This window comes from Melanostigma gelatinosum (assembly GCF_949748355.1).
Source record: "Melanostigma gelatinosum genome assembly, chromosome: 18".
In the NCBI taxonomy this organism is placed as follows: Eukaryota; Metazoa; Chordata; class Actinopteri; order Perciformes; family Zoarcidae; genus Melanostigma; species Melanostigma gelatinosum.
In genome coordinates, this window is record NC_136651.1 from 12,760,367 (window position 1) to 12,785,622 (window position 25,256).

General features: G+C 43.3%; 2 protein-coding genes across 3 annotated transcripts; both read left to right on the forward strand.

Annotated features, from left to right (window-relative positions):
- The first annotated feature begins 1,044 nt into the window (after positions 1 to 1,044).
- On the forward strand, positions 1,045 to 20,489 carry ulk1b (unc-51 like autophagy activating kinase 1). Of its 2 annotated transcripts, none has more exons than XM_079288904.1 (27): positions 1,045 to 1,270; positions 3,143 to 3,235; positions 3,693 to 3,734; positions 5,326 to 5,358; positions 6,431 to 6,467; positions 7,818 to 7,991; positions 9,084 to 9,157; positions 9,373 to 9,474; positions 10,235 to 10,293; positions 10,828 to 10,910; positions 11,113 to 11,163; positions 11,389 to 11,480; positions 11,650 to 11,812; positions 12,016 to 12,070; positions 12,279 to 12,365; positions 12,718 to 12,861; positions 12,950 to 13,098; positions 13,625 to 13,881; positions 14,017 to 14,213; positions 14,339 to 14,460; positions 14,676 to 14,801; positions 15,290 to 15,474; positions 15,869 to 16,053; positions 16,562 to 16,680; positions 16,804 to 16,961; positions 17,390 to 17,525; positions 17,815 to 20,489. In XM_079288904.1, the coding sequence occupies exons 1-27, from the start codon at positions 1,181 to 1,183 to the stop codon at positions 17,868 to 17,870; spliced, it is 3,069 nt and encodes a 1,022-aa protein (XP_079145030.1). In that variant the 5' UTR covers positions 1,045 to 1,180; the 3' UTR covers positions 17,871 to 20,489. The 2 variants fall into 2 exon arrangements, with proteins under 2 accessions (XP_079145030.1, XP_079145031.1); XM_079288905.1 differs by having other exon boundaries at positions 15,872 to 16,053.
- Positions 20,490 to 21,463: 974 nt separating this feature from the next.
- ccdc74b (coiled-coil domain containing 74B) lies at positions 21,464 to 24,883 on the forward strand (the record flags this gene model as incomplete). Its single annotated transcript, XM_079289875.1, has 7 exons — positions 21,464 to 21,752; positions 22,564 to 22,611; positions 22,812 to 22,929; positions 23,900 to 24,095; positions 24,238 to 24,338; positions 24,435 to 24,494; positions 24,663 to 24,883. 7 exons carry the CDS (start codon positions 21,464 to 21,466, stop codon positions 24,787 to 24,789), a joined length of 939 nt encoding a protein of 312 aa, XP_079146001.1. The 3' UTR covers positions 24,790 to 24,883.
- Between the last annotated feature and the right edge of the window lie 373 nt (positions 24,884 to 25,256).

Below are 25,256 nucleotides of genomic sequence, written 5' to 3' on the forward strand. Positions count from 1 at the left end.
GTTTTTCTATGCCCTTCCAACCCTTCCCTCTCTGCTTTAATGTATTCTACTGCTTTTGATAGTCTTTTTCTGCTCCTAGTGGTGAGTTTACTAAAAAGGTAAAAGTCACCAATTCAAAATTGAATCAAGGGAATATGGTGTTAATCCCCCTGTTATAAAAGCAGTCAATGATTTTATTAATGTTGTAAGACAAATAGCACATACTTGAAATCATTTGTTAAAAGCATTTGCCCAACAGTATTCCTAGAAAGCAGTAGCTCGTGAAAATGTTAAGACTGTCTGAAACACACGGAAATTGTAGATACTACCGTAAATGACTGCCTTGTACCTGACTACTGTTTATTTTCACGACATTCTTCTTCATTTTTCTTCTCACGTCAGCCTAAAGTAAAATACACAAACCCACGTGCACGTATACGTACTGTCTCGTGACATACTGTTCGACACGTTTAATATTAAGAGACAGTCCCTTGGTTTTCAAGTCGAAAGTAGTTCATCTACGAAGCCAACGCAGATGACAAAACCCTTTCACTTTTATGACCGCGGACCCTGGCCGTGACGTAAACCCTACAGCTGTAGTTGCTCTGCGCATGCGCTCTTGTTGCAGAGGCTAGACGCCGTCTGCTTTTGTCGGGACCATCGATGCTACGACTTTCGGCGAGTCAACTGCGAATTGCGAGATATAAACGGGACAATTCGCTTGTATTCTCCGGTTATTGGACGTTGTTTGCTCGCCTTGAGCTCACACTCGGCGCTTGTTTCTCCGTGTGTCAGACGACAGGAGCGAGGCTGCCCTGTATACAAACAAAACGCAGCGAGCTGCTGGCTTTTTTTTTTTTTTAAGGTGGCACGTCAGAGAAGCTGCAAAAAAACAACACTCGATTCTCGTTCGGTAAGTTCGCTAGAACTCCGTGTCGGCCCCGTTGTCAGCGATGTGAATCACCAAAGAGCTTTGTTAGGAGTTAAACTCCAAAACGTGTGCGTGCGAACATGAGAGAAGAGGACAGTTTGTTGTCAGGAAGGCAGCTCATGGCAAGTGGACGAGGAGGTGAACTTCCCTGCTGCTGCTGCCCCTACTCGACCGAGGAGAAAGGAGCAATTGCGACCCAGAAGTGCGACCTGAGGCCTCCTGGTCATTTGTCCGTCTCCAAGTAGTATAACACCAGACTTTGTGCACAATATGGAGACGGTGGGGAAATTTGAGTTCAGTCGGAAGGACCTGATAGGACATGGCGCATTTGCTGTCGTCTTCAAAGGCAGACACCGAGACGTGAGTGTTTTCCTTGCCTGATATTCATTTTACTTTTTTTTTTTTTACAAAAATGAAATGAAAGGTCGCTAGAATGGTTCGGTTGTAATATTAGCCGTGAATCGCATTTTATTGGCCATCTGGTGTATTTGTTGTCATTGTACGGCCTTAAGAGGCCTGGGCGCACGAAACAGGATGTTCCTAAAAACAACACAGTTAATGGATGAAATGCTTTATTTTTTAATGTATGCGACCCTTTTTTAAATGCATGGATTATTACTGAGTGAGGGTCTTTATTTTCCGTCTGGTTTGGCAGATGCTGCACGTCCATAATCATGTTAAATTTGAATGTAGAGCAGCAGACTATTATTGTTTCCATAAGAAAGCTCCACACAGAGACCATTGATGAAGAAGCTGTAACATGCCCTACGTAATGAAAGAGTATAGATTCTGATGCACACTGGTAATACAATATATCACATCCGCTAATACAGTCTCGGGTAAATGCAGGCCTGAAGCATCTGTGTTGCTTTATTAGTAAATAGGCAGATCAGATCTATCTATAATAGAGGATAATGGCATCTTAGAACACATATGTATACATAATCTAAGATCTTTGAAGTCATATCACAGCTACATGACACGCAGCACTCCAGTCTTCAGTGTGATTTGGACCATCTCCAATCTTGGGCCCAAACAATGTGCATGTTATACCACCCAGATAAATGCAAAACAATGCACCTCGGGAACACCAACCCACAACTCGCATACACAATGAGGAACAACGACGGCACAACCCACCAGCTTCAAATCACACAAGAAGAGAAAGACTTAGGTGTAATTATCGACCGCAACCTCTCATTCTCCAGGCACATCCAAACCCAGGTATCCAAGGCCAACCGAGTGTTAGGAGCAATCAAACACACGTTCCAGTCCTTGGATCAAACATCATTTCTCCACCTGTACAAATCCTTGGTACGTCCTCACCTCGAGTACGCCTCAGTCGTATGGTCGCCCAAACTCAAGCGGGACAAAGATGCCCTGGAACAAGTTCAGAGATGCGCAACTAGACTAGTGCACGGCCTCTCCAACCTCTCATACCCAGAAAGACTTGCTAGTCTCAACTTGCAAACGCTGGAATTTCGCCGTAAATGAGCCGACATGGTCCAAACTTTTAAAATACTGACAGGAATCGACAGCGTACAGTCGAACAGAAGTTGTCAAGTGTGTGGCAATAGCATGTTCAAAAAATCCCTCAGCACCAATACAAGAGGTCATGATCTGAAGTACAACAAGTACAACACCAGCCTGGTCCACGGAAACCTTTTTTCTCTAGTAGAACACCACCAGTATGGAACAGCCTGAGTCAAGCAACAGTTAGTGCCTCCTCAGTCAACGCATTTAAGACCAGCCTAGGGAGAGAATGGCAACACCATCAAAGCCAACACCAACACACATTTTCCTACTAATTCACCGTCCAGTTTCACGTTCTTCACCAACATATCGAACAAACCTTGAGACTCAACTATTTACGGATGAGGATCAAGCCATCACCGTGGTTTAGGGTCTCAATACTCTTAAAGGGTACCTAATGACCTTTACTAAAGATAAATTACTAAAGATAAATAATACAACACATTCAAATATGCTGTAACGTCAGAAAATGCAGGACAAGGGAGTTGCATTATATTTTCGGAATTGAGGTAAGTAAAGAGTCACTGACTGCTCTACAAAACTGTCTCAGTAAGCAGACATTTTGGACATTGAACCAATTTTTCTGTGTGTGTAGTGCAAAGAGAGGTATATCTTCATAAACACACAAGGATGCAGTGCAACACATTGCTACATAGCATCCGTCCCAAAAAATATTTAGCGTGTAATGTTTCCTTCTAGAAACACGACTGGGAGGTGGCGGTAAAGTGCATCAACAAGAAGAACTTGGCCAAATCCCAGACACTGTTGGGGAAAGAGATTAAAATACTCAAGGTAAGTCAGAAGCTCTCAGAGGCATTCTTTCCAATTATTAGATTACTGTTTATTATAATGAGCACATGCAGTAAAACAAGCATTTGTTTGTTTGAGACCAAATAAGACCTGAGCAAAAAAACATGTTCTGTTCTCGCAAGCGGTAGTGAATCCCTGAATTCTACCTTGCTATTTCAAAGTGTTATAAAGCGTTTATTATCATTTGGTCAGCGGTGTGGTAATAAACCATTTTGCTGTTGTGAACAAATCGGTGTCTGGAGCTGGAAAGATGCCATATTTCAGAGTGAAATATTAGTTATCATGGTGACAAGATCATCATATCGTAGTGAAAGTAAATGTTACGTTTTCTGCAAACCTCATGGTCAAATTAAACAGCTCTATTTCAAGTTAAACATGTAAAAACAACGAGGCATACACCATCCAAATATAGATTTTCTTTTTCCTGTCATTTCTGCAGGAGCTGAAACACGAGAACATCGTTGCGTTACTGGACTTCCAGGTGTGCAAAACAACACTGGCGGCTTCTATCTGGGCATGTCAGGATCAGGCCGATTGAACCGTGTCAATGCTTCGGTTTACATACGTTGTTATCCCTCCCAGTTTCTCCCCCATAGGTCCACTACGCTCACGGAAGTAGAGCAGATGGGCTTGTTGGATGCGTCTGTTCCAGATGACCCACTTTGTTGTCACGCAGCTTGAATAGTCTTGTTTTCCCCCTACTTGTTAAATGAGGCTTTGCTACATTTGTTTGTTCTGAAAATAACATCTTTCCGTTTGATCTTGTCGAGGCATGCTTTCCCATGTACAGCAAAATCCCTGTAACAGTTTCAGTAAATACTTCTGCCTTTGTGAGCTCGGGGCATTCGGTGAATTGTCTGTATCTGTGCTCGTTCCAAGAGATACGACGCCAACCTTTTTCGACCAGGTGTTGTTATTTGTACCACACGGCCTGTGCACGTACACACGATTTCAGATACCAGAAACTAACCTCTAACGCTAACCGGGGCTTCTCATCGTAAGGTGAGAATCCACAGCAGTGTTCTTTCACCTGAAGCCCACAAACCTGTCGTAAGGTCACTGCGACAAACACCTGCTGGACGATTCAGACAGCCCCGACACGAAGACGCATCTCCACTCGCCGTGCGTTTCTTTTGTCTATTTTTGGTCCCGTTGGTGACACGCTGCCATCTGGTTCAAAACTTCTCGTGTTCCCATTATTCTCGACGTGCCATCTGACGACACTGCATTTCTGCATAATGACGCGCGTTGCAGGAATGTTGACTTTCATCTTTGTTTCCGTGCTGCGTCTCTCATGATTCTGGTCTCGCTGCGCTCTTAGTTTTGATGCATTGAGTCTTTTTGTTTTGATCCCAAATGAAATCTCGTCATGAAAACTGTTTATCAATGAACACTGGATGAATACAAATTCGGAAGGCCTCGTCACCTGACACGGAGATGTGTTTTATTGATTGAAGTTGACCTTTCGTACCAAATGTTTCATTTAAATACCCATTTTTTTACCGTCTTCATTATTTCAAAGCAAGTCACAGCGCGAGATGAAAAGCGTCCCCTTCAATGCAACGCCAGACAATCTTATCTCACTGAAAGTTTGGTGCTGCTCTCTCTTGGTTGTCTCTCTCTTTACTGACTGGTCGGTCGGTTTGCCCTCCGGCTTCAATACAGCCAAAGACAACCAATTTCAAAAGGCCCGACTCAGCTGAACTATAGAAAGCAGCCTGGCCTGTGACTGGTAGAATCAACAAGATACTGAGCGGAGGTCACAGTGATAGTCCGCAGTCATCTGTTGCCATGTGATAAGAGGATGCAGGCAGCACTGTCTTTTCTTTTTCACAACGTGTGCCCTCAGACAGGTTTGGAGAGGCTGAGAGGGGAGATAGGAGAGGGAAACAGATAACATGTTAGAAAAGTTATTAGAACTCTGAATCACCCAAATAAAAAAATAGTATGTTTCTCCAATCCGGATCCTCTAGCTCGGTTCGCTCAAACATAACGGCCACCTGTTCCTTCCTTTGTCTGCCACTAACATGTGTTTGTTTACCCCCCCACACTCTTATCTTTCCCCTCTTTAGGAAACTGCCAGCTCGGTGTACCTGGTGATGGAGGTAAGCTTGTTTGGCTTTGTTTGCCGAGCGCTGTATTGTCTCAGCCTTTTTGCAGTCAGCGCTGACGAGGCCAGGGCTATAATTAGCTTTGTCCTCAGGCATCAAGGGAGGGGGGGGCTCGATTTTTTTACAGTGGCTCACTACTGTTTCCCTTGATTCATAGGTAGTGTAGTGCTTGTGAATCTTCTATGTGCTACTTTACGAGTACTTTAGCCTCTGGACTGATGCTCAAATGTAGTAATGTCCAGCACCACAAGTGCCTCATACAAATGTCTCATTCCTGTCACGCTAGCTCTCCAGACATCATAATTGGCCGTTTCGGTCTTTTAGAGTGCATGTCAACTGCTCTTTGTGTTGAGTTCTTTTTAACGTGCGTTGTGCGGACACATGCAATATTGTGTTCGCACATTCAGGCCAGCCAAGCAGAAGAGCTCGCTCAGACACAACTTCAACAAAAGTGACACTTGCTCGCCAGAGGCACCCGATCTCAAAATGCAGCGTTCACAGTCACGATGAATACTGAGAGCTGGAATACTGAGAGCAAAAAAATGGTTTGGAATATGACTAAGCAGAAAAAATATATATTTATTTACATTCTTAATGTGCATCCCCGTTAGCTTCCAGTGTCCCCGGGGCCCTGCATAAAGTAATACAACAGCAATTAAACATCACAATGCAGGAGTGAAAAGACAAAACCGAGACATTTGGTAAATGTTGTCTCTCTATATATAATCTTAATTTGTTCATGCTTATCTCTGTGTCTTGGGGAAAGGAAATGACTGAGGCAGCCTTTCATAACACACCTTGTCCTTTCCTGGATTCATTCATATTGATGCGAGCATGCTTATAAATTTGTAAAGGCATCACTCTCCAGCAAATCCTCGCTCTGATCTCTTTCGCTTTCTAGTCCCCTCAGAGGCAGGCTGATATCAGAGACTCCTTCACTATGGTTACACTCCAGCCTCTGTTTTACCTGTGTGTCCTAATGTTATTCCTTTTCATCGCTTCTTCTTTCACCCCCCTCCTCGCTCTCCCCCTCCTTGTCTCTCTCTCTCTCTCTCTCTAATCCCAGTACTGCAATGGGGGAGACCTCGCTGACTACTTACACTGTAAGTGCAACAAATCGCCTCTTAAAAGCTGTAGGTGCTTCTTCGTAGAACACAAACAACAATGGAACCGATGTTGAAACGTCTTCTTTGTTGCTCGGTGACGAGAGAGGGAGAGTCCTCGCTCGTCCCTGAAAGCCTCTCTTTATTTCTAAAAGCCAATATCACAAATCATAACACGAACAATTTCTGACAGTAGAATAATCGTAACTTTCTAGGTTTAAAGCGCTAAAGTAACAAATAAAGGCATTTAAATCCAGAATGAGGATCTTTGGATAGGAGCTGCCTGTTAAGACCGTGATTAGTAGAAGAGGAAGAATTATTTCTCAGCTCTGTTAAATCTACCGAGGAGATTGAAAGAGTGCAAACAAAAGGGAACAACTTAACAGTGAAATATGCGCCCCAAGGCTGCCATCCAGGTCACACGTCTGCGTTGTTTTTTTTAGGTATCCTGTTTGACCGCAGGAAGCTGCCTTCTTATCTGGGGCCCTGAAGACAGATTTGGTGCTTCAGTATCAGCTTCAGGCTTAAAAATAGACTTTAACATGCAGCGTAATACAACCACGTAGAAGCGTCCCTCCTGTATTTGAGAAATATATCACAGACATACAGTACACCACCTCTTATAAATATGCTTTTTTTTCATGACTATGCTAACACACCTGGTCATTAAAATAAAGTCTGTAATTCTGTCCAGGTTTGTCACATCTCATAAACTGCAGGGGCTCTTAGCAGCCCGTGCACTCCACTCGTCTGAGGTGGGCCTTTATCTGTCAACGTGGGTAGTCTGGGAAATAAAACATCTAGCCGTCTGCAGACTAATTGTAGCTCGAGCTGCTAACTTCGTCTGCCAGGTACAGATAGTACCAGACAGTCTAAATAGAGGACATGTTTCAGTAATAGTCTTTCCCTCTCTGGTTAAAAAAAAAAAAAGAAGAAAGTGGTTTTGGATCCACTACCCACTTTGGGCAATGAACAAAACTTTTTTTTTTTCCCTGGCCCAAGTCAAGCCTGAGTCTGGCTTTACAGGAAGGGAGGCGGACCCAGAGAGGAATTCAAGACAAGGGAGGGACTCTCACATAGAACCATGTTGTCCCACCGTGAGGTGAGGGGAGTGATTGGAGGGAAGGAAGAGACCGGGGGGCAGGAGGTGGCAGTGGGGTGATGTCGCAGAACAGAGAGAAAAAATACATCTTACAGATATTTATATTCAATTAGAAAATCTATGTAAGAAGGTTATTCAGTCCCAGTCTGTCTTCTACACCCCCACCGTGTTTCCTCCAGCAGTAATGCATCAATAAACCACGTTGTACCAAAGTTAACTTGTAGTCGGTAAACCTTGTTTCTCTGCAGCCAAAGGGACGCTGAGCGAGGACACCATTCGGGTTTTCCTGCAGCAGATCGCGGGGGCCATGAGGGTCCTACAGGGCAAAGGCATAATCCACAGGGACCTCAAGCCCCAGAACATCCTGCTCTCCTACGCACCGGGACGCAAGTCGCACTCCAACAACACCTGCATCAAGATCGGTAGGTTTCGAACCCGATCCACAGATACTTGAAGTATGTTTCGAGTCTGGCTCATTTGACCATGAACAATGAAGTTGGTTTCACAACAAATAATTACCGTTTTTGGAAGGTGTCATGACCAAGTACTGAGAGCGAATTTGTGTTGTTCAGCTGTTTGGAAACTCGGCTAATCCTTAAGCCTATTAATTCCTGTTCACTCTGGAGAGAATTGATTGCCTCGTGGGAGTGGAGGCTCCCAGTCCCTGCAGAACGCTATTATCCTCACCACTCCGGGAAAACTGTCACAGTCGCACTAACGAGCGGCCCGTTCACACTCATTGTACCGACGTGGATGCAGGTGCTGGCACACGAGCACATCCACACGGTGCTTAAGGGATTACTGAAACATGTTGACTCGGTACAAAAGGCTGCGTGCTCAAGGATATTAGGTATTATTTGTTGAGTTGTTAAAATCTAATAATAGGAGTAATATAATGAGCTACACAGAGATAATTTGGAGTATTTAATTACATATATATATGTATATATATATATATATATATATATATATATATATATATATGTATGTATGTATGTATGTATGTATGTATGTATGTATGTATATGTATGTATATGTATGTATATGTATGTATGTATGTATGTATGTATGTATGTATGTATGTATGTATGTATGTATGTATGTGTGTGTGTGTGTGTGTGTGTGTGTGTGTGTGTGTGTGTGTGTGTGTGTGTGTGTGTGTGTGTGTGTGTGTGTGTGTGTGTGTGTAGGTGTGTGTGTGTGTATATATATATATATATATATATATATATATATATATATATATATATTTGTGTTATTAAACCATAACTCCCTGGGGGGGGGGGTGATAATGCTGCGTTCTCATCATACCTGTAATCACAGTGAAGCATTATTGCTGTTATGATTTATAGTTGTATTGGTTTTAAAAATAGATACTGTTCAGTTGGGAACCTGTAGGAGACAAAACAATGTAATTTTTAGAGCACTATGGCAGTTTTTCTTCTGGGAGTTCTTTTCTATTTTTCCGATTTCATCCGTTTGAGTCTGAGCATTTGCACATTTTCTCTCCACAGCGGACTTTGGCTTTGCCCGGTACCTCCAGAGCAACATGATGGCGGCAACACTCTGCGGGTCCCCTATGTACATGGTATGCATCCTCAAAGCCGATGATGGCTGTTGCTTCTGATGCTTCTCTTATCGTTGCTCACGTGAAAAAAGCAGAGCTAGGAGCGAGTTATTTTAATATCACAGTCTCTAACACATAATACTGCATGAGAAATGCTCACTTAATCGTCTCATTGATCGTTCATCAAAGAGTTCCACTGAAGTGTCGCAATCTGACTATATTTTTTTCCTGTCTAGGCGCCTGAAGTCATTATGTCCCAAAACTATGACACCAAGGCTGACTTGTGGAGTATAGGAACCATAGTGTTTCAGTGTCTGATTGGAAAAGCTCCTTTTCAGGTAAACACCTTATCACAATGCATGTTTTTTGTTTTTTTTTTGCAATATGACCCGCTTCCCTCATACCTACAACGTGACTTAGGGATGAGCCTGCATCGAAACTCCACCGACCAAAGACATAAATTAACAATTTACTGTTATCCATGGCTTTTAAGAACACAAGCATGTGAGTACAGAACACTGAAAAGTAAAACAATAATTTTATATTTGAATGGCCATTGCATAATATTATAACAATTAGTTTGCTTGTCATTTTGCACAAGATAATGGAATTGAAGCAGATATTTTAATGCGATCAAAAATATGGAAAACACCCGCAGTAATTAAAAATAGTTCATTAACACAAAACTATGCTGAATGATCCTTTAACATGTTTTTTTTCTTAGTTCAGTGTGTTTGTTGTAAGTATTCAAACAGACTGTCTCTTCTCTCCAGATCATGTGAAAGATGAGGAAGAACCCAAAAACCCAGTAAAAAAAGATTAAACGCATAACGGCTTTCATGACGACCTCATCTAATCTGGCCGCGTAGCATTTCTGAAACTATTAGAGTAGCTTCATTGACAGGCATGTCAAAGCGTGTGTTACAGTGTCGTTACACAGGTGATGGAACCCAGAGCCAGGCACTGCTTATGACATCATCCTGTCCGTGCAATGGCAGCATACTGTGCCATAAGCGTGTACGACTGTGTGTGTGTGTGTATAGATGTACATACATTTACATGTTTTCAACTATTTCTCTGACCTTTCATCATTTCTAGGCTAGCAGTCCCCAGGACCTCCGGCTGTTCTATGAAAAAAACAAGACTCTCACCCCCAAGTAAGGAGTTACAATGACAGCATATTCTTTTTAATGTGATCAGCCAATGTTATGGTAAAAGACAAAACATCAGTGAAGTGAATCGCTTTGTTCTGCATTCGTTTTATGGATTTTACTTCTAATTAGAAACTTTGTTGCGATACATCTTCCGAACAGATTCCCCGATTAAAAAGTGAAGCCCTGACCTAAACTCTTCAGAGAGACCCAATTATATTTGACAATGTGTTGCTACAGTGCTATTAAAAAATGGCCATGCCAGCTGGGTTGTATAACAGTCGAACATCAGTTGATTCACAACATTGTTAGAGATGAAAAGCCCCAAACAAATCCCCAACATCCGAACCGAATTAACGTCTGTAAGGCTTCACATTTCCGTTTCTCACAGCTGCCTACTGAAACCACACGAAGGTTTTCATTAATTCATGAATTATCTCAAGGGAATTTAGATAGATCTTTTATTTGGTTACAGTATGAACATAAAAAAGTAAACCAAGTGCAGCTCAAAGTGTTCCTGTATCTGTTCTGTATTGGCAGCATCCCCAGAGAGACTTCTAGCCATTTGAGGCACCTGCTGTTGGGTCTGCTGCAGCGCAACCACAAGGACCGCATGGACTTCGGTTAGTGAACATAAAGTACAGGAAAACGAATGAAGCGGTTGACTATGTGGCGTTGATGCAGACCTACACTGCTAACTTACTAATGTTCATGAATGCTTATCTAGTCCCATTACCCAGACAACAGATGTATATTGTGTACGTCTGCATCTATGAACTGTAGACGACCTCCTACTGATTCTGTTTCTTCTTCTGTTGTTGGTAGATGAGTTTTTTTGTCATCCGTTCCTGGAGGCTAGCTCATCCCTGAAAAAGAGTAAGTAAGAATCAACCGTACACTTCTTAATAAAGCTAGGTTTGATAATTGTCAGTAATACATAAGTGCAGGACTATAGCTCTATTGTATATGATGCGTGTATTTATATATATGGTATTTATATATATACCATTGACTTATGACATGATGTGTGTTGGGCTTTTCTCAAACCGCCTTGTGCGTATCCTTGAGTTGTCTTAACAAGTGCATTGCATTTGGTCGCAGCGACTCCTCCTGCGTCCATGACCTGCCTCCCAAGCTCTGCATCAGCCAGCTCTTGTAGCAGCTCTTCCACCTCTCACCTCGCCTCTCCACCGGTTTGTGTTTATTATTCCTGTATTATTTGCTCTGTTTCTCTGTACGTACCGAAGTATTGAGGCCGTGTTTTAGAAAACCGACCGAGTCGACACCTATTTCTCTTTCGCTATTTCCTTTGTGCTTTCCTTCTTGGTTTACCGACTGCTTTCTCTCTCCCCGTCTCCGCAGCAGTCTCTTGCCGAGGGTCAGCACTTGCGTGCCAAAGCTCTGGCCTCCCCTACCCAGGAGGCTGCTGGTTTACTTCTCAAGGACTCCTCTGGCGGGGGTGGCAGCAGCAAGAACTCCTCCTGTGACACAGATGACTTTGTCATGGTGCCTGCTCACATCACCAGTAAGAACATTTTTTTCTACCTAAATATTAAATGCCTCTGTGCACAGTGCTCACCTTGGCTCCAGCTCTGTAGGATTACTGAAGTCATATTTTATTTCACTTTTTTTTTTCATCGTTTTTATGTGGCATTAATAGCATTTCATAAGCTCCATAAGATCCTTTTTTTCAGTCTCTTTTCTGATTTATTTCTCCTGGTTTTGCAGCGGGTGAGCTGACATGTGAGAGTAAAGTGCTGCAGGACAGCCTGATGAACAGCGGGTAAGACGCAAGGATTGGTTATTCATCGATTGCCATTACCTGTGTTACACTAATTTAATGTAGTTGTGTAACAGTGTTACAGAACACCGCTGGTAGAGGAAGATAACCGACTATCCCTAATTCAATTTACAGTAAAAGTGAGAGCATGTTGTATTCCTTTTCAAAATGGCAGCTCGATAAAGTCATGGCGTGTCTCCTCTTTAATCAGCTCTCTTCTGGCTTCTGCTGGTCTGTGCAGCCAAGTCAAAACCCCACCACACTCACCTTCCTGCAGTGGGTCTCCAAGTCCTGTCAGGTAACGCCCTCACAGCTATGTGTCTGGTTGTGGTGAACGATATAGAAATGGTTGGTGGTAGGAGAAGAAGAAATTGCAGAAATTGCCAAAGTAGCTGGTCCGGTAAATTAAAGTAATTGATATCTGCTAAATTAAGACATGTCTTTAATTAACCTCAGTTCACACATACTATGTAATGTTGTAACTGCCAATGTCTTTGCAGTATTAACAGAATGTCTCTATTGCAAAATATGTGGTGTACTCATTCATGTTGAAGGTGTTAAGCTTGTCTGTGTCCACACACACACACTAAGCCTCTCATCGCTCTACTGTTTGCATTGGCACACTCTGTTCTTCTCACTCTTGTTGGCAGGCCCAGTGAATTCTCGGGAAGTAACTATGGGGGTAGCTATGGAAACCACGGACAGTCGTTGCCCATCCCAGTCCCGTCCCAGGTCCACAACTACCAGCGCATGGAGCAGAATCTCCACTGTACCAAACCGGATGGCTCACCCCGGTCTGTGTCGCCGTTGCTAGTGTAAATGTGTATTTATTTTTACACTTCTTTAATTGACTGCGGTGACTCATGAATATTCTGTTATTAGGCTGTCCACACCTGTGCGGCGTTGCAGCAGCGGGAGCTCGTTGGGCTTCGCTCGGACCGGGCCTTCCCCCTTCTATGGGCAGGGAGCAGTCACCACCAATCGTAGGCTTTCCCTGGGGGGCGCCAGACCTTTCCAGCTCTCCCCTCAAGGTATCTTCAGAGGCTGCTCTTCACTTTGTAAACCACTTTCACAAATGCACATCCCAGCTTTATACTACTCTATACGATTTAACCAAAGAGGGATTGTATATATATTTAAAAATATATATTAAATCATCAAACGGAACAAATTATTATAAAGTAATTCGGTGCAGCCCTATCAAGTCAATTGGCTTGTCACAAAGAGGGAACTACTTTTGTGGTTAGTATTTGCCAATGTTTCTCTGAGTCAGCCAGTTCATTCCTGTTGAAAGTCATCGGTTGAGACAATGAACCAACCTCCTACGTACACAAACACTCTCCTTCTCACCACCGGTTGCTCTCTACTCGTCTGTGCCTCGTGCTGGCACAGTCCCTGAGCTGTCTGGACGTCCAGCGTGGGAGTTAGGCAGGACTTCTCTGCAGTCTCTTTGGTGGATCTCTTGTCCTGTTGTCTTGTCTGACATTGAATTTCGCGGATGCCACCTGCTGTCTAAAAGCAGAAACAATGTGACCTCTTGTCTTCTGTCCTACACAGCTCCTCAGCACGGTGAGTCCCGGCCGACTGCTCAGCAGCACCCACAGCCGACGGGCCTGGGCGCACGGCTCCACAGTGCCCCCTGCTTGTCGGAGTGCGGCGGCGGCGGCAAGCAAAAGATCAGGAAGCAGCACTCGGACCCGGTGGTGACCCCCTCGGCAGGTCTGAAGGCTCTCCGCCCTCTACACTCTTCCCCCAGACTCAGTGAGCTGATGCAGCGTAGCCCCCTCCCCACAATCCTCGGCTCCCCTTCCAGGGTGAGTCAGCCGAGTGAGAAAAATGTGTGTGTGCGCTTAATTCTCTGGAGATACACAGAGCAAGAAAAGACTACCAAAGCAGTTTCAACAAACCTGTGGTACTTCTCCTCCTCTCCCTCTTGTCGCTCTCCTCAGGCCATCCCTCCGTTTGAATTCCCCAAGCCTCCTAGCTCTCCGAACCTCATGACCTTCCTGACACAACAAGGATTGGTCATCGGCAGCAGGACTGCTCAGGCGGAGCTCAGAGACGCAGGACAACAAGCGCTGACACAGGTTATCCAGCCGGCCCACTGCGTCCACAGACTGAGCGACGATACCAAGAGCTTTGGAAGGTTAGATGATTGTTTTTGTTTTCTGTGTGTGATGTGTGTTAAACCAGGATGTGCGCCGAATTCATATCACTTTCTCTCCTTCCATGTTCTCGGCTCTGTCTTTGTTTCCTGTCTCTTCGGAGCAGGTCTCAGAGTGCAAGTCGTCTGTCGGACATGCTGCTGATGGCTGCGTTTGGACCAGGTGGACCCGTGGGTGACCGAGGCAGCACGGAGAACTTGACTTCTGAGAAAACCATCGGCATAACGGGTGGGAATTAACAAACATTATGTCTGATATTTAGGATTTCTGTTCGTTTACGTGGCTCATGCCGACAACGTGTCATTGATATAGAAGTCTGTCATTTGCAGGGAGAGCTCCTTTGAAACACAGTTTAGTAGTTCTTGGTAGTTATTGGAAAATAAAAAATGTCAATGATATCTATCGAGCCCGACCTCCACTCATCGCTCTTTTCTGCCCTCTAGTGCCCCCGGGTGGAGGGGGAGGTCTTGCCCCTGGCTCGATCAGCCCCGCTCAGGTGGTTTTCACTGTGGGCTCTCCTCCCAGCGGCAGAACCCCACCTCATACCTCCAGACAGAGGAAATACTCAGGTAGCTCATGCACATTCTAACACAAACAAATGCAAGTCATTGGTCTCCACATCCCGTCTGCAAGCCGGCCGGAATCAAATTCCACTTACGCAGCAGCGTTATGCTCTGCACATCATAAAACATAAAAGATATTGCTTTCATTTTCCATGATGTGGAAACTTAATTGAAAGTTATGGAGGCGAGCATAAAAGGTTTATTTTATTTTATGTTTTCATTAAACCCATCTGTGGAGAGATGTAGCTACATTTGGGGAGTAATAACCCAAATTACATTTTTATCAAACACACAATTTTCCAATTGGAATTTAGAGCATTTAAGAGAAGAGAAGAATTCATGTAGCTGCTGGCAGATGTTGAGCATTAACTGGAACGAATCTCTGCTCAATACAGTGGTCATTAGGGTGAAAGCCGGAAGCGAAAAGCATAGCATTTGATGCAAAAATCAAATGTATGTATTAAATACATTTTCTCTTTTTCTGACTCCTGCAGGCTCGTTCACTTCAATCAGCCCCGCAGGCTCCTTCACGAGCCGCTACCCCCAGACGGCCACCTATCTGCATGGCTTTGAGGCTCCTTCCAGTCCTCGCTACAGTTTCACTGATCCCATCACAGCCAACATGGGCGGCCGTGTAACCTTTGAGGCTCCTGAGCTGCCCGAGGAGACGCTGATGGGGGTGAGAAGCAGGTTTTAATACGCGGCTCAAGAAAACAACGGAGGAAGGAGTCGTCCCTTAGAACCTGTGTGTTTCTGCAGCAATTACTTCTTTGTTGTGTACATCAGTCAGGGGTTCATTCTCACAAAATCTCGATATGAATAATCCCTCTTGACTGTGTAGACTGTAAGAATAAATGTAACAAGAGAGCATAGTGTAGTTGAAGGGGCTTATGATCAAGTCATCGTGGTAAATTAGCCTAATGTGGAATAATGATATTCTCCTGTTAATGCTGGCGTTCATTTCACTAATGCAGCCTAAATGCAAAATTACAGTCTGGTGCCGTCTTCTTCTAAATCGCTAAACGATTCCCTTTTCTCTGTCTCTCTTTCTTCCCGACTCTGTCGGAGGGCAGCAGGAGCATACAGACACTGTGCAGAGCCTGCGCTTCACCTTGGATTTCGCCCGCTGTCTGATGGAGGTCGCCGGAGCCTGTGGGGTCGCGGCGTTCGGGGAGCAGGAAGACATTTCTCATCCCTCCCTCTTTCAGCAGCAGAGCCTGGTAGCAGATCAGATAAGCTCGCTGAGCCGAGAGTGGAGGTAAGGCCGTATCGATTAGCTATTAAACATTAAAAAAAATAACCTTTTTTTTGTTTTTCAAGTCAGACTTTCATGTTGCAGCTCGCAGATGTGTAGAACCTGCTCATGGGTATTGACTTAAATATGTCAACATTCATGCTGCTTGGTATGAAACAAGATTTGTATGCTTGAATGCACTTTTTATTTTTGCACAAGTCATAAATATGATAAGTCGGGGAGAAGAGGAGGAGATTTCACGCCTTCTAACATTCGGGGAAACACACTTCAGATGAGTTTGATAATGGGGAGCATGGTATTCAATGAGAAAGACTTTGATCTCATCTCTGGTCCTCAGGAGATATTGTCTGCACCACAGCCTTTTGATGCATAATTGGCCATAAACCTGCTATACAAATCGATCGCTAACTTTCACAATGGAACACCAACATTGTATTGTTTGTAGTCTCATTTTTCTATTTAAATTTGAGTTTTAAGGTGTGTGTGTGTGTGTGTGTGTGTGTCTCCTCAGTCATGCAGAACAGCTGGTTCTCTACCTTAAGACTGCAGAACTCTTGTCCTCTGCCTTACACACAGCCATGGAGCAAGTTAAACAGGGCAAACTCTACCCATCCTCGACAGTCAAACAAAGTATGAGCCACTTCCTTTTTTTTAATGAGGATGGTCTTGTTAAGGCGTCTAATACGCATATGGAAGAGCATGCATAATGAGTTTCCTGGCAGCATATTAAAATACATTTCTGTCCGCATACAGTAGTGAGGAGGCTGAACGAGCTGTACAAGTCCAGTGTGGCGTCCTGTCGCTCACTCAGCACCCGTCTGGAGCGCTTCTTTTCCAGGAAGCACCGCTTAATGGACCAAATCACCTCCATCACAGCTGAGCGGCTGCTGTTCAGCCACACTGTGCAGATGGTAAGCCGGGGGGGGGGGGAATTAGACAGTTGGGATGCAGAGGAGCAGATGACGAATATTAACCAGCAGGCCAAAGAGTAATCGTTCAGATACTGTACATGTGGGCATCCAGCAAACTATTAAACAAGCATTTACTTCCAACCTGAGCGCATGTATGGCACCATTTTTAAACTTAGGCTCCAAGCAGTTTCTCTCAAATTGTTGCTTTATGGCCACAGCAATATTGTAAGGCCACTAAAGCAACTGTAAGCTAATTAGAGTATTTATATAAATGGCTTAATGGTCATGTTTTTATTTGTATACTTGCTCAGGAAAGAGTACCACACAAAGCAGGGGACACTAAAGCTGTTAAAGGATGTTGGTGTTTTAATCAAAGACTAAAATATAACACATTATATATTGACTTGAGCCTCCTGGTGTCGTCTCAGGTTCAGACTGCTGCACTGGACGAGATGTTCCACCAGGGCGAAGCGTCCGTCCTGCGGTACCATAAGGCTCTGCTGCTGATGGAGGGCCTGTCTCTGCTGCTCACTGAACAGGACGACCTCCTCACTGTGAGCAAATGTAAGTATGTGGGTCAGCTCATCTCACAGAGAGAAGGGACGTCTCCACTCAGCACCCGCAGCACAGTTCGTTGTGCAATGTTCCTGCAGCTAAAACAAAAAATGTATAGATGTAATATTTAGATTTCCCATTAATTCAGTATCTTCCGTCTATACAGTGATATTAAAATGTATGTTACTGCCACTTCATCACAGAGCTAATGCACTTAGAAGAAGCCCATGCTAACACCGCATGGATATGACTTGTTATGCTCACCCACACACTTCTCTTTTCCTCTTTTTGTATGCAGGTAAAGAGTGCATTGAACGCCGCCTCACAGCTTTGCAGTCGGGTCTCTGCGTTTGACAGTTCCTGCACCGCTCCTTGAGTGTGGCTATGATGTCAGTCATCTGCACCCTGCGCAAACCAAATCACCACCCACATCTCATGGTTTTAACTTTAACACTCGGAAACCACAAGGCTTTTGCACTTTGAACTTTAACCGTCGGGGCTTGTGCTCTCCAAACGGCTTGCCGTTCATCCCGAGTTCTGAACAGTGGCAGCGACTTCTCCGGCACTGAACTCGTGCCAGTGTTGTAGACGAAGCACTTGTGCTGTGAAAAGAATGTCTGCGCTCTCGTCTATGCGAGTCAGACTTTGCTCCCTGGCACTGAAAAGGGCATATTTCTGCCAAGAAGGAAGATTCCTCTCGCCAGGCGGAGCACCTGCAGGAGTAGATATCGCCAAGTAGTCACATACCCACATAAAAAAAAAAAAAACATCCCTGTGTTTGTCACTTTACTGATTCTAAACTTGCTTAATGTTAAAGACCGCGTTCCATCATTGAACCCGTGGTGGACGAGGGCTTTTGTGTTTTTTAAATGGTGGCTGGTATTAAAGCAGCAGACAGAAAACGGGTCCATAAAACACTCGATAACCCACTGCTAAATGCAGAAATATAGCTTTTTATTCAACAGGCCCTGAAACCGGCCTGTGAGCATCCCTGGTTGCAATCATGTTGAATATGCTGCAATAACCTGGCGATGTATTCCTCAGTGATACAGAAGCTCAGGGGGCTGCAGTGGCCTGGTAATGTCTTCACATGATTCCATATTCTGTCCGATCATATGTTATCAACCAATCATGTTGCAGTCGAGCAAGTTTCATCAAAATTTGAATGTAGAGCTGACAGAAGAGGAACAACCCGATGTTGCTAAGATGGATCCCGGGGTTAACATCTGAATGTTGTTGCACTGTTGAAGTACTGTACGGGGATGATGTTGAGTGGAACATGTTGAAACGTGTCCAGTTGTTCTATCTACCCGAGAGACATATTTGCTTATTTAGAGAATTCTGTTCCTCGCTTTTTATTGCAGTTCAGTTGCATTATAGTTGCTGTCAAAAAGGCAACGTGTGTTAGATGTGAGGATGCTGACGAAGAGAGATGGTATAAGCTATGAAACCGTAGAAAGATTTCTTTGAGAAGAAAAAGGTAAAATACAAAAAAAATATTGCTTTACACTGAAAAATGACTTGCGTTGACTGTGCCGTGTTCGGTTTCAGAGTAGTTAGTTGGTTGCCGTTATGTTTGTTTTGAAAAGTGACCGGTTGATTTGCAGTGCGAGTTTGAAAAATGTGTTTTACCTGAAATATTTAATAATAATATCGTTTACCGTAGCCATATATCTCAACAGGATACCTTTTACTCCCCTTAAATTTTGGGCCAATGGGAAGGGTCAACTTCTCCTTTCGGTTGCTGTCAAAGAGAAGTTTGCGAGCATGCATGCGTGAAGTGATGTTTAATGTATTAATGGACAGTGGGGGGTTTTGTTCCGTGCAGAACTAGTGACATTGCTCTGCAACAAGATGTGAATGATTTGGATTCTGACTCCAGTTGATTGCGTGGATGTGGTTCAACAATATCGGATGGAAATCAGAGATTCCTCTGATGTAACAGACTTTCTTTTCCCCGAGGTGAGCATATTTTGGAACAGGTACGCTGAGATTTTTGGAGCCAGTATAGTAGCACTGTCAGCAGAACAGAAAGGAGGAAATGAACATACATCATTTTTATTAGCTTTTTTTTTGTCTTTTGTCAGATATTTCTTTCATATATTTTCTTAGTTCTGACTCTACCGAGAGCGTTCTTGCGAGTGTGCAATGTTTGTCAGAGTGAACATTCCTAAAATCAACTCATCCACAGCCTCTCTGTCTCTTACACATGCTGTTCTGTCGGTATGTGCTGGCGATGTCTCAAAAGAAAGGGATGACATCTCACCTTTACAAAATTGATGCATGTCTCTCTTTTTTTAAATTTTTTTTTATTGTTCCTTACAATCATTGCTACTGGCCATCTTAATGATAAGTATCGGTGGACGGAGTCAAAAGATCATTTGCGCAGCTGTTGAAGTAATATAAAGCAGCAGGGTGGTGTATTAAGTGCAGAGCTAGTGCCCTTTGACAAGCATGTGTCCACTCTGCTGAAGTGTCCTTGAGCAAAATGCTTACTCCCCACGAGCTTCAGGGCTACTGTTCAAAGTATCACTTAAAGATATAATGTCGTGTGCGAACTCCCATAATATATCTGTCATTGATTTAGATTATTCTTTTGTATGTTTGCTAAGAACCTACCTGAATGTTTTCATTTTTTGGATTTCGCTCTACTCATTCTGTATCACCTGTAAATATTACAAAAATATACACCTGTGGGTTATTCAAGTACATGACTGCTTTCAGTCATGATGTCTGATCTTTTTGTTAAGTTTTTTTAAGTTAAATTAAGTTATTGTTGTAGTGCATATGACGCTGCAGGAGTGGAGAGAATGGCACCATACCACCAATACATTTCCAAAGGATAGGCCTTCTTCTGATCTTCCATATTGTCTCTTACTGTTGCAAAAAGCATTTTAATGTTGTCATATCTATGACAGACACACTTTCTCAGTGTCCGTGTGTGTGTGTGGTTTAACCTTTACTGTTTGAGAGTTGCAACATGAATAAAGTGAAAGGAACGGTAATTTGTCTGAAGATGAAGTGGGTTTCCTTAATTTATATTTGACATCCACAAGGAATAGTTTTCCTCATTCGTCCCCATGGCTATGGAATAATGTTCAAGGGAGGCTGGCAAGGCACTTCAGCAGCTACAGTCCTGCTGCTGACCCAGTAAACCCGCTGCTAGGACCAATTAAACATGCGGATTTACCATTAAGTCTATTTAAACGAACATGCCAGCAGCTACAGTCCTGCTGCTGACCCAGTAAACTCGCTGCTAGGACCAATTCAACTTGGGAATTAACATTAAGTCTTTAAAGGAACATACCCGTGTTTTTGGCATGGTTTACACACTTCATTACAAGACATTAATTCAACATGACAGCTGGTAATTTCTTAAAACATGTTTAATGTTTCCTCACACTACATGAAGCCACTGGTTTCAACTAACTTCAGTTCCCTGATGCATTGTCAATGAACACCAAACATACCGTATATATATCTATACAGATATCTATATAGATATATAGATATTCACAAGTATTCATTTTTGTGTTTCAAACTGCTGATGAGAATGATTTTCGGACACTCAAATCCATAACAAAATCATATTGCCCTTAACAAGCTCCACCAATTAAACGGCCAGGTTTAAGATGCGTCACCCATACCGCAGCCAATCACAAGCATGCACTCTATATAGGAGGCGGGACTTTACGGGAGCCTGTTGGTTGTCACGGCAACGTTGTGTGTGTGAGTGGGGCGCATGTCAAATGAGGGCGAAGGTAATTCAGGGTGGACTAGCGTTGCTTGAGCTGTTTATAAGCAACAGACTTCAGTAAACTAGTTAGTTGGCTGTTGTATAATAATATATGATCGGTTGATCTGCCGACACTGGAAAATAATGGTAAGAGAAAACGGTTTGCTAAATGAGGCTAGAATGGTTCGTTAACGCTGAATGATCCGGAGCAATGTCGGGTCATACTCTCCCACCGGTACGACATTTGCCACAGTGGACTCGAGTGGGGCGACTCGGGAAGTCCTGCTCTCCACGGCGTTTACCGGCAATCCAGCTGCCCGTCGTCCCGCCGGCGAACAGAGGAACAGTGTGCGGGGCAGCAGAGGTGTCGTCCCGTCACGGAGACGTGGACCCCCGCGTGGCTTCAGTGCAGAAGAATATCCAGTTCCTCCAGCAGCAGCACAAGGACACTCTGGAGAAGCTCCATGCAGAGATAGAGTATCTCAGACGGGAGAATAAAGGTGAAGACACCAGTGGGAAGAATGAATGTCGTTTCTACTCATTAATAAACACTTTGACCGAGGTCACGTGAGGGGTAATCACAAATGATTCATACGTGTTGACAGTTGAAGCATAGAAAGTTGGTACAAAACTGTAGATAGTTATAAAGTGCTTAAAATCGTAGAATTTTAAGAGACTGACAATTTATTAAAATAAGACACAATATATACAAGTGTAATGTGCTGATTTGGCCTCTCTTTGCAGGAGGTTTTTGCAGCAAAGAGTGCTTAGTGATCAATATTCTTATTCATAGAAGCGTAGAGAAATAGAGTAGCTGATTTCATTCCCAAGAGAAAACTACAGGGTAATGGTTTGCATCAAGGAATCGGCTACTTTATGGACACATGGCCCATCCATATCACTTAAAAGGGGTAAACTTCATAACCTGCTGTTGTGTCCACAGTCCACCTTTTAATGAATTTAAGTTAATGACAAAGACCTGTCTGTCTTCTGATGAGGTGCTGAAAGGAGAGACATTCAATCTAGGTACCGTGGTCGCATAGCAACTCCAGGGTTTGGATGGTCTCTCTCAGTGGGAGGTGGACACAGATCGAGTGTCACTTTACTGACCGGTCACATGCTGTTCCATATAAATGCTTCTCGGGCACACCAGGAGACTCTCCAGTCATCCGTCTTCGTGCCTTCACAGCAGCCAGGCCCCCATGGAAACACAGGCTGTTTGTCGGGGACCGTGTTTGATGACTGTGCCTCTTGTTTTCCTCCTTACAGTATGTTAAAGCACACTAAAACACTCTAATGTGGATGTTGCAGAGTTGCAGTATAAGCTGATAATGGAGCCTCCAAAGTCAAGTGGAAAAGGTAAGATGTAATGCTGATTCACTGTTTTTTGGTTCTTTCTGCTATGCTCAGATGATGTTCTTGTGGGATTAGGATAGTTTCTAGTTGTTGGTATCTCATGCTAGACCAATTATGAGAAACTCGTCTGCCAAACAACATTAATAAGGGTGTAACATTTAACAATTTCTAACTATCCTCATCCCGGGTCCTCTCTCTTCTAGGGATGACGTACAGTCGGAGAGGCGTTAGACCACCCACTCAGTGCAGTGAAGCTCGTACGGGACTCTACCTGGAGGAGCCGCTGCAGGACACACGAACCCCACAGGACCAAGCACTGAGGTGAATCCAGGTTCTTATTCAGAAATCATGGTCAGAAACACTGAAAATAACACTGAAAATAACTTAAAAGGCCCCCAAAGCACTTCAGTGATATGCAGCTCAGCTGTATTGCGTACTATTTACTGTGTACTCTTCTTCTACTTCAGAGGAAGACATTGAAGTACTAACATTTAAAATATGATTCATTATTATTTATTTAATTGTCTAACATGTTATTAGAATTTGAAGGTGATTATTAAGTAAAATTAGGACCATTGTGGCTCTGTTTCAGTCTTCCCCTGAAGTAAACATTTAAATTACGGACTTTTACTGTGTGGTATGAGTAGTATTACCGTTGATAATTAATAGCGGAGGTATTTTGCTGGCGGTAACGTTAACAGTGGTATTGTTGTTAAGTTCATATCAGGTCTTACAGCGGGGAAATATAGCTATAGATAATATCACATCTCATGATATCACTGTTAAATTGGAAACTGGACATTAGCAGAACATAAATCGCATTAAGAAGATGTGAAACAAAGAACACATGCAGTGGTATACCACAGCTACAGCATGGGAAGAAGCACAATACAGGTTCCCAAAGAGGTGTGGAGCATATGGTAGTCATGCTGACACATTGGACTGTTTTAAATGTAAAATCTAAAGTGGCCGGTGTATGTATAATTATTTGTCAGTCTAGATTGCAGTCCAATCTTGTCGTTCATCTGATTTTATGGTATGGGTTTGTTGTTACTCGAACAAAAGAGGCGTATGAGGGCCCATACCATGTATTATTTAATTAAAATATATACTCTACAATATTGTGTTGACGCTTAATCGAGTGTGCCCAGCTCACAAAGTTATATTTGTTAAAAAAAACTGCAGTGCAGTTAGCCTGCAGCCGCCCTGTGATACAATCGTTCATTGTCAACATTGAAAAGTGTGTATGTTGTTTCGAATTGATATTATCTCCCTCACTCCTGGGGAGCAGCATTGGAGAGGGCAGCGACATTCTGGGATCTGCCAAGCAGGAGCATGCTCCAGACGTGAAGGGGGGCCTCATCACCTCGTTACAGCCTCTACGAATTCACAGCAACCCCTCCCATCCACCGCGCGCTCCCACTCTACAGGAGTGTGAGGTCATCATCCGGCAGCTGTACAATGCTAACAGTTTACACTCTCAGGAAGTAAGGGCCCCATCATCAGACAATATCAGTCGAAATGCATTTGCTTTTTCAGCATTGTGGGATTTAAAAATACAAGCCTTTCTTAATTTTGTTGTTGTTTTCTCGATATTTCTGTGGAAATAATTTCATGAATTTCATGAAGATTATTCGTGTGAAGGCATTGCTGAGAGATTTTGTCTTGAGCAAGAAAATAACCCCAGAAAACTACATTCTGACCAAGACCTACCTTGTTGATGGTACCCGGTAAAGTGATGAAATATTATCATTTTTTATCTTCACCCAAAAATTAAAAAATAACACAGTTGTGATAAGGGTATCTCTGTTTTTTGCACTTCTCAGCAAATCTTCAGAGGAAAAGAAATTTCCAAAACTTGGTCTTCAAACATATCTGGAAAAAACGTAAGTACATCTCTCCCTCCATGTGCCTCGATGTCACAGATTGCTCAGATCGCCATAATATCGCGTTTACTGCCTTTTGTAACCAATGCGGAGGCTTTTTGCGGTGCTACGCTTGACTAAAAGCCATCTTGGCCCCTCTCAGTTAAGTCTGTGTGTTTGCTGTCCCAGGACTGGACCCTCTCAGTTTGGGGTGGTCCTCCCAGCCCTCAAACAGAGCCTCAGCTCCACCATTGCAGAGAGACAGAGGAGGACCCGTGCTGTGCAGAGAGACCGCTTCAAAAGGACGGTGCAGTGACGGGGTAGACACGTGCCTTAGTCACAGCTATGGATGTCCATTTTGAAGTATTGATGTCCGATCAAATGTTTTTTAAGATGTCTATGGGTACAGAAAGGGGGACAGATACTATGAAAATATTTTTTTAAATGGTTTATAGACTTAAAAGCTTTTCATTTTCCACACAAAAAGAAGATGAAAAATGGTCTCAAATCTACTTTTGTACTGGGAAGGGAAAATGTTTTTATTTATTCGACCTGATTTTAGCACATTTGAACCATTAAAGTTGAACATCTGGCTGCTTATTTTCACCAAACCGAGTCAGTTTTGAGTGAGTTTTAGTTAATTCTCACTGCACATTTGTTGTAATTCTGCCAAAATGATGGTGTAATTGTTGTATATCATAAAACTATATCGAACTAATGACCTGTTACTTTTAAAACAACCAAATTTTATCCGTGCAAACAACCAAAGTCAAGCCTTTAAAA

Bases quoted from the DNA above. Each gene is read 5' to 3' on its own strand.
- ulk1b (XM_079288904.1), top strand. From the start codon at position 1,181: ATGGAGACGGTGGGGAAATTTGAGTTCAGTCGGAAGGACCTGATAGGA. The intron at 11,813-12,015 runs GTAAGAACATTT...CTGGTTTTGCAG, and splicing joins GGTGCCTGCTCACATCACCA to CGGGTGAGCTGACATGTGAG. The intron at 12,071-12,278 runs GTAAGACGCAAG...CTCTTTAATCAG, and splicing joins GACAGCCTGATGAACAGCGG to CTCTCTTCTGGCTTCTGCTG.